We start from the raw sequence: 11672 nt of genomic DNA, 5'->3' as shown, positions 1-11672 counted from the left end.
TTCCCCCCCTCTACTTTAAACAAAACATCCTGATTCAAAGGAGCTTCTTGCAGACTGGGAATTTCCACATGGCCATATTGCAGCACTTATAAAAAGTGATTTAATGCCTGCCAACAACAAATACATTTGCAATGACACCAGAGTGTGTGATGTGCTATCCTACGCTGTGTGCTCAGCCAGCAGCAGCCAGGCTGTCCCAGGCAGGAGGGAGAGAAAATCCTCCTTCCTTCCTCCTTCCCCTGCACAACTTTGTCCCTTACCCCGCTCCTTGGAAAGCCTCAAAGGAAACAAGCACCACGGTGACAACACAATCCCTTCTGGATGTGTTAATCTGGATTTTGTTTGAACTTTTGGAGCTGACCTTGGCTTGAACTGTGTTAAAAACCCTGACTGGTGTGGACTGACTTGACCCTGCGGTCCCATTTGTCGGCGGTGCCAGCCCTGCGCTTCAAGCCTTTATTTTACAGACAAAAAGGAACATAACATTACAGCAGATACAGCCAGCAGCCTGGAGCTGCAAGTACTTACTTAGAGGCAAAACTCTCCTCTGATTTCATCCCAAGGAAGTTTTTTTTTTTTTTTTTTTTTTTTTTTTTTTTTTTTTTTTTATCTTGAGAAGAGGCAGACTGAAAACCAAGCAAGAAACTTGAAATTATTGCTGTAAACTCTTGCTTTTTATTAGCGGTTTCCAGGCCTGGAGAAAACAAAACCTCCTGAGTGGCTGTGTTACAGTTAAAAGCAAAAAAAAAAACAAAAAACAAACTCAACCCAAACCAAGCCCAAGACTGAACTGGGTGTTTGGGGATGGAGTAGGAAGAGGGTGGTTGGTTCTGCATCCCTTGGTGTGGCTGGCTGGAGCTGTAAGATTTGTGGCTTTAGATAGTTTCCTCTCCCCGCCATGACTCAAATGGCTTCTATTAAAAACAAGTAGTGGGAAGGAAATTTCATAAGCTGACAGTCCCATCTCACTCTGCTTCTAGACACAAGTTGGCTGAGATGTAGGAATTCGTGTGGTTACGATGTGTGAGCCCAGGACTGTTTTATCAGCAGGGTTATGCAGTGACTGTGCACGTTCAGAAGGGTGCAGAGGTTCAGGCTGTTCTGCAAAGCCTCTGATCCACAATCCTACAACAGAGTGGATGGAAATTGGTGTCTCTGCCTCCAGCTCCTGGTCCTTGCCCCACTGGAATCAGTGGGATGAAGAAGCAGGTGCCAAGCAAAGAAGGGAGCTGGGGGTTGGTTTTCAGAGGAGCCAGGTGGGTGCAGGACACACCACCTGAACACCTTGTTTTTAAAAATCCTGCCCGTGCACACCAGGACAAGGAAATGGGGAGGCAAAGCCATGCTGGACTGGCTGCCTAACAGCCACTGATGGCTTTAATTAAAGCCCTCAAGTCAGTAAATACACGCAGAGTCTGGTCCAGGGAGATACACAAAGCCCACAGTCAGCCCAGTAACACCCCATGAACATTGCCATTTAAGCAGTTTCTCGTTTAACTTAGATTTATTCAATGACACATGCATTTCTAGACAGATATCCGAGTTCCAATGAACAACTTTTATAACCAAATATGAGAAACCCGTGACTGCAATTAGTCAATTAAGTACATTTCTAAAATACATGGCTAGAAGAAAACCCGGAGCGAGAGAGAGAGAGAGAGAGAGAGAGAGAGAGAATTCTTCCAAAGAACAAAAAAAAAAGAAACATTTCCATTTGTAATACTCCTGGCATCGATGAGAATCAGAGGGGAAGAAGGGCAGCAAGGAGACGCGACGAGGAAGGGATAACATCATCAACCCTGTCCACAGAAAATCCTCCAGTTTCCAGTCTCTCCAGTTCATCCATTAATGCTCGGCACTTCCACCAGCGGCGAGAGCTCCTCTGACTTACAGAGATTCATCTCCCAGCACGAAGAAAAAGCAGAGAAATTTGTGAAACCATGTGCTCGACCCAAGAAGGCTTAGGAAATACCTCTCCTCGTCCAACCTCTTCCTGAAGACAGCGAGAAAAAGAAGCTGCAGAGCTCTCAGGACTGAAGATGGAGCCTCTTCGTGTATCGCACAGGAACACAAGAGTCAAGATTTCACGAGTACGTTTTTCAGGAAGGTTTACAGAGTCGTCGATATCCATCAGGGTAACGAGAACCATCCCACTGCCTGGCAGGTGACAGACACAGCGGGGTTGTTTTTTTGTTTTGGGGGAGAAGCAGCTCGTTTCCCCTGTCTGGATGTGTCCCTGATGGACGGCTGGTTCAGGGGAATCCCGTGGGGAACAGGCTCAGGGGCTGGTTCTCGTTGGTCGGCAGCGGGGACCGGTAACCGCCGTCGAAGTTTCGGGGGATGCTGCCGCTGGTGGAGCCCGAGCTGTTACTGAGCGTCTCTATGCTTCCCTCTCGCTGAAGTTCTGCAAACAGAGAGAGCAGGTCCTGGTTAGTGTTTGGGATAAACCCCCGGGGTTGTCAGACAGATGCTTTACTGACAGATCCCTCTGCTGCTGCATTGCTCTAAGGTTTGCTCACGGTTCTTCTCGGGGCCGGTTTGGGAATGGCTCCCCAGGAATGGCAGCTCCAGCTTGGGCTTCTCTCTGGATGAGCTGAGCCAGAGATGGAGACGTTACCTGCTGCCCTTCCCTGGGGCTGAGGCTGCTGACTCAGGCCCTGGCAGGATTCTGCAGTGGGGATCTCATGGCTGGACTGAGCAGGGTGAGGAGGGGACGGCTGCAGATGTGGAGAATCTTCCCTCCCAAGGATGTTGGGAAGGGGGATTGGCAGAGTGTGCACCAGCAGTGCATAACCACTGCCATTCCCCACCTTGGGAACACCAGGGACTTTCCACAGCCCTTCATCCTGCCCCAATGGACATAAATAACTCTGCTTTCTCAAGTCAAAGAGAAAAATCTCCCTTTTCCTCAGCCGTGCCTCAAAGCAGAAGAGATTCAGCCTGGCTGTGGCTCTCCTGGTCACACCCACCCAGACATCTCCCCTCTCTGACCTCCCGAAGCCTTTAGTGCTCCCTAATCTCCAGACAGGAGGATTTTTGTGTGTGCAGGGCACTGTTTCCAGCCGTGGCCTCTCTGTGAGCCACTTGAACCCTGCAGTTGACTCTGTGGCCACACACAGAACCCCCTGGCAGCACTCAGCAGTGGCAGGGACAGGAGGCAGAGCCCCAGGGGTGGCACAGGAATCCTCCCCCAGAGTGACAGCGGTGACAGGAGACAAGAAATACTCTGGGGAGTTGTGATGTGTGACCCTGAGCACGACTTTGTCTGGCCTGGGCTGTAGGAGACAGGATGGGGACAGGAGTTTTGGGTGAATTTGGGGGAAAGAGGACCTGGAGAGGCTACAGGAGAGCTGGAGGACTTTTTAGAGTGACAGGACAAGGAGGAATGGCTTTAAACTGGAGGAGAGGTTTAGATGGGATATTGGAAAACATTGTTCCCTGTGAGGGTGGTGAGATATTGAAACAGAGAAGCTGTGGCTGCCCCATCCCTGGAAATCCTCAAGGCCAGGCTGGATGGGGCTTGGAGCAGCCTGGGAGAGTGGGAGGTGTCCCTGCCCATGGCAGAGGGTGGAATGAGATGAGCTTTAAGGTCCCTTTGGGTTCCCAACCCAAACCTTTCTCTGGTTCTGTGTAAGACTTGTCTGGGGTGGAAAGGAGCCACAGGAGCTGGAGGAGCAGAGCCTGCTCTGCTCTCTGCTAAATACTCCTGCATTTCCACCACTTCCACTGCCTCACCTGGGACATTTAACCTCCTGCAAACACCACAGCAGTGCCTTGGCTGCAGTGGGACTCTGATAAGGACAGATGTATCCACAAAGTAAAGAGAACAGCAAAAAGCTTTTCCCTGACACAAAAATCCCAGCCCAGCGTCCTGTGGCAGTGCCCTGCACACACCTACCACCGAGGGCTGTGGGATTTAATCCCTCATCCTGCAGCTAACCTGCAACAGAGATAATCTGCCCAGGATACAAGGAAAACAAATCAGCAGGAAGCTGATCACCCTGAAAGCAGCGCTGACCTCAGCTGTGTTCATCACCATTTCTGGCCACTCTTTGGTGAAGGAATGTCCATGTCTAAAACCTCTTCATTTTCCTCACATCCTCACTCTCCCCTGAGTCCAGGAAGTAAAAACAGTAATTTAAATCAGAAATGAGTGGCGTATCCCACACTAATGCTGTGCTTATCCTGTCTGATTTGGGGCTTTTATCTCCCTCAGCACACAGCTGGCTTTGCTTAAAGGTCCCACGTCAGAGCTGGGGGCACTGGGCAGCATCAGGAGCTCCCCCAAACCCTGGAGCAGCTCCTCCTGGGGTGATCCTGCTCTCTTTTCCAGCTAAAATTCATTTCTAGGCAAAGTGTTTCCAGCAAGACAAGGGAGAGGGGCAGAGAGAGGAGTTTTGTGGCTCCTGTGTGGCTGTTCCTGTCCCTCGGTGCAAAATGTGGGACTGTGCACCCTGCCCTGGTGGGATTTGGGGGGGATTTGGGCTTTTTCTGCAGGATTTCTGCAGCTGGCAGCTCCTGTCACCTCTGCGGGGGCCTGCCAGGGGGTGGCACTGCAGAGACTGATGCCAGGCAGGGAAAAAGCAGGGAGCAGAGATCCTGGATGCTGAGCAGGGCACAGGGCCTGGATGGAGGGACTCTGGTCCTGGCTGCATCCCACGGCTGTCCTGAGCTCCCCTGGCTGCTGCCAGGCAGGAAAACCTGACAATTCCTGAAAAAAATACAGGAGGGACTGGAGGGGATTTTCCAGCCCAGTCTGGGTTAGGGGGTGTCAGCCTAAAACCCGGGGAGTTCCCCCATTCCAAGCTGGAATACGAGTCCTGGTGCTCTGACACAGCCCAGCTCCTCTGGAATTAATTACCCGGGCAGGCAGAGGAGCAGTGAGTGTATCCTGATACCCGAGGAAGGCCTGGAAAAGTGCTGGGCTGCCGCAGAGAGCTCTGCTGTGCTCAGGAAATTGGGCTCTTGCCCTCACCCCCGGCTGGCTGGGTCACACCAGGGGGACAATTAGCCATTACATGGTCACTAGAGACTCCCTGCCTGCACTGCTGACCCCCAGCACATTTCCCCAAATTGCTCTGTTTCGTTAATAAAAAAATAAATTAGAATAAATAAATAATAATAAAAAATTCCAGTGTGTACTGTTATTTTTCCTCCCAGCCCTTAGAGCAGATCGAGGCACGGCAGAGGAACATCAATGGGATTCCCATGGGATGCACAGACAGGACTGGGAATGGCTCTGTGACATGGGGACACCCTTCCTGTCACACAGGGAAAACTGGAGGGTGATTTCTCATAGATCTAGACAGACCAGGCAAATGCAGCAGGAGCTGCTGTTGGGTATCAGGGGAGACAGACAAAGCCACCCTGGGATGGGACAGCAGAGCCCCAGCTGGAGGACCTGAAACACCTCCCAGCCTATAAAAACACATCACACAACCCATCAGACCACTGAAAAACACAGAACAGGAGCAAATCCCCACGGAAAGATGGGAGTGGGTGGCAGGATCAGGGACCAGCAGCACTCCAGGCAGTGATTCCCTTCACTCCAGTGGAGTTAGGCCAGGAATGGACTTGGCCCCAGCCAGTCTGAGGGTTATTGTATCTGCATTCCCCCATGCATACACTGTCGAGATGTATTAACTTCCTTAAATGTACCAGTAAAACAACCTCTTATGATACACTTTAATGAACTTGTACAGTAGCCAACAAATTGTGCATCATATAAAACCCATTCGGCCTTATAGACTCTCTGGCTGTTTTGTAATAACTGCAATTTGCTTCTGCTGAAGCAAGATAACCAGGGTTGAGAAGTCAGGCTTTGCAGAAACCTAAATATTTGATTTGGGGGGGAGTGGGTGGGAGAAGGAAGAAAGGGGCCTCTGGGAGCTATTTATGGGGTCAAAATAACATGAGACCTGCTCTTCTTGTAGCGTTTCCACCATCAAGGAAATGAAATACTGTGAGAAGACCAGCACTTGCATTATTTTGGCCCCATAAATGGCTCCCTGAGGCTTTCAGAAGCCCGTGAAAAACAAACACAAATACAAATAAATGCTAATACTAGAAACGTAAATACTAAAACCTGCCCATGTCCCCGGAGGAAACGACTCACAAAGTCCTGCCTGCCCTAAAAAAAAATAAAAAAAGGGAAAAAAAAAAAAAAAAAGATGAAGGAGTTGGAACATCTGCTGAAGCCATGAGGAGAAAGTCACTTCAGGGGAGCTGGGAACAGCCCTGCCTGTGCTTTTGACAGTAACATTAATGGGCACTGCTGGCATCACCCAGGGTCCCAGAGTAATAACGGGATTTTCAGGGCACACACACACACAGAATTTCCACAGAATTGCTGGTGGAAGCAGCAGCAAAAATCCTTGTGGCTGCTGGAATGGGATGGCAAATGGCCCTCCTGAGCCCCTGGCCCACCCCAGGGCAGCCATCCCCTCTCGTGGCACAGCTCCTGGGACAGCACTGGGGCACCAGAGGAGCTGGCAGCAGATGTTGGCTGCTCCATCCCTGTTGCCTGGCATCCCTGCCAGCCCTCCTGCAGTGTGGATGGTGTTCCACGAGGAATTGGAAAGGAAACCTTGCAGGAAACATTTCCTTGTGCTGATATTCCTGAGCCTGTCCTGCCCCTCGTTCCTCTGCCCCAGGAACAAGGTCGAAGGACCCCATCAAATCCAGCAAGGTACAAAGCCCTGCCAAGCCTAAATGTGAAACCATTTTATAGGGCGCATTAATTCAATGCCCGAAGAAAATCCATACAAGCCCTCTTTTGCCCGGAACACTCATAAATTATGCTGCCTTTCTTAGCCCTGCTCTCCTGGAGTGGTCCACTCGAAACTCTGGTATCTCCTTTATGTCCACTAAAAAAAAAAAAAAAAATCTCCTCTCCAGTGCATTATTATTCCTTCTAATGGTTTTATTTTCATTTCTCCCCTCTTTAAGCACAGTTTCCAAATATCCCAAATCATTTGCTGGAAGAGTTGACCCTTTCCTCTTACCTACAGAGGGGCTGCCTGGGATAACTGATACAATGACAGCAGCCTGATGTGTCAGGGCAGCGGGGAAGCGGCAGCAACTCTGAATACAAGAATTATTCTTCATCATCTCAAACTGTCACAACACATTACCCTCAAAGCCGCAGCTCGCTGAAGGAGTGACCCTGGACTGAATGGGAGAGTGCTCGGGGAAAGAACTAATTGTAGCCTCTTTTCACACGTCAGTCACTTTTCACAGCACCAAGCCTTTCAAGCTCAACTAATGTCAAGTTCCCTTTTCCTTTTTGCTGGGCTGAGTATTTCTGATTTTTTTTTTTTTTTTAAGGATGGCATTTTTTTTTAAAGGAACAAGGTCTCTGGTGAGGGATGAGGCCAGGGAGGGGAGGGGAGGGGAGGGAAGGAAGCGTCGGAGTGAACACAAATCAGAAAAGTCCATGAGATGCCCAAAGACTCGTTAGGAATTAGACAATTAACAAGTAGGAATGCAGGAAGTGGGGTAATGGCCAGCAGAGCTCGAATCTCCTCGATTTCATTTCTGTCATTCACGGCAATTATTTTGGGGAACTTCTGGGGCTCCACAAGGGTGGGAATGTGCTCGGTCCCTTCCTGAAATCAGGATGTGGGACAGGAATTTTCCAGGGCTGGGGGAAGAAGAGACACACACAAGGTGCTGCTCATTAAACCCACCTCTCCCCATCCATGGGGGCTTCTAAAAGGCAACAATTTTTTGAAATCAAAGACAAATTCCTTTTGGAATTTTCCTTTTGGAGGGGATTCCATGCAGGGAGAGCTTTGGGAATACCAACCTGGCCCAAGGTCTGCAGCAGGAACACACAAGGGCCCTCCACAGCTCCTTGTCCTCCACTGAAATCCCAACAGATTCTGTTTTTTTTCACTCTCACATTTGCACAATGCCCATCGCACTGGGGGACTTGCACAACTGACTGGGGCTTTCCAAGTGTTATTTATTAACTGTAATGAATAATAATTATGGAGCTTCTGCCATCTGGATTCTCACTCAAAAGGGCCCTGTTTAAAAGGGAAAGCTAAAAGGCAATTTGTACTAACACAATGGGAAGTCTTGAGGATCTCTTAAACCGTTTGTAATTTACACAGCGCTCCCCAGTGAATGGGTGAGTTAAACATTTTAATTTCTCTGATTGCTGCTGGAGGGAACAGGGATGTGCTCCCAGCCTCGAGGAGCTCACATGGGCACTTGTACACGGAAACTCTCCATCTTTGGGGATTCTGACATCCCAAACTCTGCTGGGTGCTCCAGGCACTATTTCTGCAGGAAATATTCACTCTGAGCATCATCATTGGTGCCCTGGGACACAAGGTGGAGAAGAGCTCAAAAGCTGATGCGAGGTCAGAAACAGCAGCGGGATGAGGAAAAAATTGGGTGCTTGGAAATGACATTGCTGCTAACTGCACTTGGAGGGGTTTCTTGAGAATTTCCTCCCTTTCCTTTCCTTTCCTTTCCTTTCCTTTCCTTTCCTTTCCTTTCCTTTCCTTTCCTTTCCTTTCCTTTCCTTTCCTTTCCTTTCCTTTCCTTTCCTTTCCTTTCCTTTCCTTTCCTTTCCTTTCCTTTCCTTTCCTTTCCTTTCCTTTCCTTTCCTTTCCTTTCCTTTCCTTTCCTTTCCTTTCCTTTCCTTTCCTTTCCTTTCCTTTCCTTTCCTTTCCTTTCCTTTCCTTTCCTTTCCTTTCCTTTCCTTTCCTTTCCTTTCCTTTCCTTTCCTTCCCCTTCCCCTTCCCCTTCCCCTTCCCCTTCCCCTTCCCCTTCCCCTTCCCCTTCCCCTTCCCCTTCCCCTTCCCCTTCCCCTTCCCCTTCCCCTTCCCCTTCCCCTTCCCCTTCCCCTTCCCCTTCCCCTTCCCCTTCCCCTTCCCCTTCCCCTTCCCCTTCCCCTTCCCCTTCCCCTTCCCCTTCCCCTTCCCCTTCCCCTTCCCCTTCCCCTTCCCCTTCCCCTTCCCCTTCCCCTTCCCCTTCCCCTTCCCCTTCCCCTTCCCCTTCCCCTTCCCCTTCCCCTTCCCCTTCCCCTTCCCCTTCCCCTTCCCCTTCCCCTTCCCTTCTTCCCCTCTTCCCCTCTTCCCCTCTTCCCCTCTTCTCTTTTTCCCTTCCCCTCTTCCCTTTTCCCTCTTCCCTTTTTCTCTGAAGTGCAATTATGCTAATGAGGGATCTCTAATTATACCCCATGTCCCAGCACCCTTGGCGGCTGCTGGGAGCGAGGGGCTCCAGCCCCGTTGGCAGCTCCAGGGATTTGCCAGCAGGGAGGGCACAGGGGGGCACTGCACCCCCAGGGGAACCTCTGCTTTTGGGCATTTGGACCAGGAAAAAAATAAAAAAATTGCAGCGAAACGAAAGCACCGAGTCCTCATTAAAAACCTTAATTTTTCCCTTAATTTTTCCAAGTTGGTTTTGGTTTGAGGTGGCTGAAAATTCTGGGCAAATGTGTGTTGCTCCTTTCCAAAGTGAGCACAGGCAAAAAGTCAGTCCCCAGTTTTATATATTGCCACGATTACAATTTCAGCTTATTATGATAATGTTTAAAAGTCAATTAAAGCTGCTCTCTGCCCCAAGCCTTGTGTTCATCTGCAGTGACACTCAGCTCAGTGGGACCAAATCCCTGCCATGCCCTGGGTGGCTGTGACAGACCTGCTCCTCAGAAATGTTTCTTTCCCCCTTTTTTATAAACTCAACAGTTTCACAAAAGAGATTTTAAACTCTTTCCAGTTATGGAAATTAAAAAAAAAAATAAAATTATGGCATCTGAACATTGAATATCAATTTCTGTGTTCAAAGTGTCTCATCCTGTCACAACCTGAAAGATGTTGAGACGCCACAGGAGCACCTCCATTAAATTTGCAAGTAAAGGAGACTGGGAAAACACTGCCTGAGCAACTTGTGTGAAATCAGGATTCAGTGGCCTATGTAAAATATTAGTTCCTGTCAAAATACCTTACAATAACTCCAGTGCTGAATCCACACAGAGCTGGCTCATGCCATGCACTTGGAGATGAGAGCTGGCACCCTGGAACAGGATCCAGCAAGGAGATGGGGAGGTACAGGAGGATGGAGAGAACCAGGGGAATGAAGACAGAGCTTTGTGAACATCAGAGCTCCTTTGAGAGCCCAAATCTCATTTCTGGTGCCTGATTTCACTGCAGGGATGCCAAACGACTTCACACTTGCAAAGACACCTGAGCTTCCAGAGATGTCTGGATCTGCTTCAGGCACAAAGAGATCGCTGAGAAAACATTTCCCTGCATGAACTTCTGATCAGGTTGTTTACTCCTTTAAAAAGAGCACCCAGAAGGCTCCCTGTGGCTCGAGCCCATGGAGTAGGAGACCCAAGACTCTGGCATCTCTCCAGACCTGACTCCGAGCATTTTATGCAAGGTTAAAAGTGCACCAGATAAAGGATTGGCATTTAGAGGGAGAATATTCTTCAAGATAGGCACTTTCACAATGACTTCCAGTGCTTTTAAAAAATAATCTCAAGTTTCCTAGAGCTGTGTGTTTTTGTAAAGAGGTTTAGGATGTTTTTCCTACACAAATGGCTCTTCAGAAGGAACGAGTTGCCGATTTTAGCCAGAATGTGAACTCTCAAAAGCTGTGACAGCCAAACAGAAAATCATTTCTGCAGCCCCATCACATCCTGCAAGCCTATGAACTCCTTGTGCAAGATTTACAGATGAGCCTTTTGAATGAATACGCAGCCATGGTTGCTTGGGTTTAAAGGAATCCTCTCTTACCCCATCCTGAAAGTCTCACTGTGCTGCTCCTCCAAATTCCTGTAAGATATCCTATGTGGAATACAAGATTTCCTGTGCCAGCCAGTGTGTGCAGACAAGTTTTTGAATGCATTTAGGCAGAACTATCTTGCATCTCTGGTTACGCAAGCGGCACATCTGTGTATATCAGACCAAAAGCATTTGCAGAGAAAACACTGTATTAAAATTCCTGGGTTTGGTCTCTCATTCCCAGGGTTATGGGAGTGCCTTGGATTGCTCAACACTGACCCCTCTGTCAGCCTCGACTCCACGAAGGAAATTACCAATTCGAAGTAAAATGCATGTTTGTGACACCTACCACGTCCTGCACCCACTGAACTCTGGGGATATTGCCCAGAAATGCTGGAGGCAATGCTCCCATTCCTGGAACATCTTCTATCCAGAGCAGGTGTGATCTGAGCATCTCCCTGCCCTGCAGAGCTGGAGTCTCTGGTCGTGTCCCAGAGGTGGCTGCAGCAAAGACAGGGATGGCCAGGATTCCTCAGGGAGTGCTGGGGGTCCCTGTTTTTCCTCCTCCTCCTTCTCCTTCTCCTCTTCCTTGGGCTCAGCCAAAAACACCTCCAGCAAAAAATCTGGGTAAGGAAAAGCTGCCTGAAGGTCAAACCCCCAAACCTGGTGATGACCTCAGGATCTGGGCAGTGACTGCTGATGCTCTGCATGAGAATTTCACACCTGACCCTCCAAATTTCAGTTCAGACCTAATTCTATCCTCTCTGGGATGCCACCCCAGCATTTGGCCTCCCTTAAAGCCTCTCAGGTAGGAGGAGAGCCCTGGGGGGGACTGCAATGCTCAGTGTGCTCCCTGTGCTCCTGACACACACAAAAGCACTGCCCAGCTCATTTTAAAAGTCTAAAATTACAAAGCAAAGTCGTTCTGGC

The 11672-nt window shown here is 49.2% G+C and overlaps 1 protein-coding gene across 1 annotated transcript in view; it reads right to left on the bottom strand.

Moving 5' to 3' along the window:
- Window positions 1-1148: 1148 nt before the first annotated feature.
- The window catches only part of BCAS3 (BCAS3 microtubule associated cell migration factor), a 302849-nt gene continuing 292325 nt past the window's right edge, over window positions 1149-11672 (bottom strand). Inside the window, exon 24 of the mRNA XM_083875300.1 lies at window positions 1149-2404. Coding sequence (XP_083731426.1) covers window positions 2253-2404 — 152 coding nt within the window. The 3' untranslated portion in view covers window positions 1149-2252. The remainder of the gene's footprint in view (window positions 2405-11672) is intronic.

This window comes from Zosterops lateralis (genome assembly GCF_965231275.1).
Source record: "Zosterops lateralis genome assembly, chromosome: 19".
NCBI classification, from domain to species: Eukaryota; Metazoa; Chordata; class Aves; order Passeriformes; family Zosteropidae; genus Zosterops; species Zosterops lateralis.
Note: the sequence above shows the minus strand (reverse complement) of the source record. Positions and strands in the feature narration are given on the sequence as shown.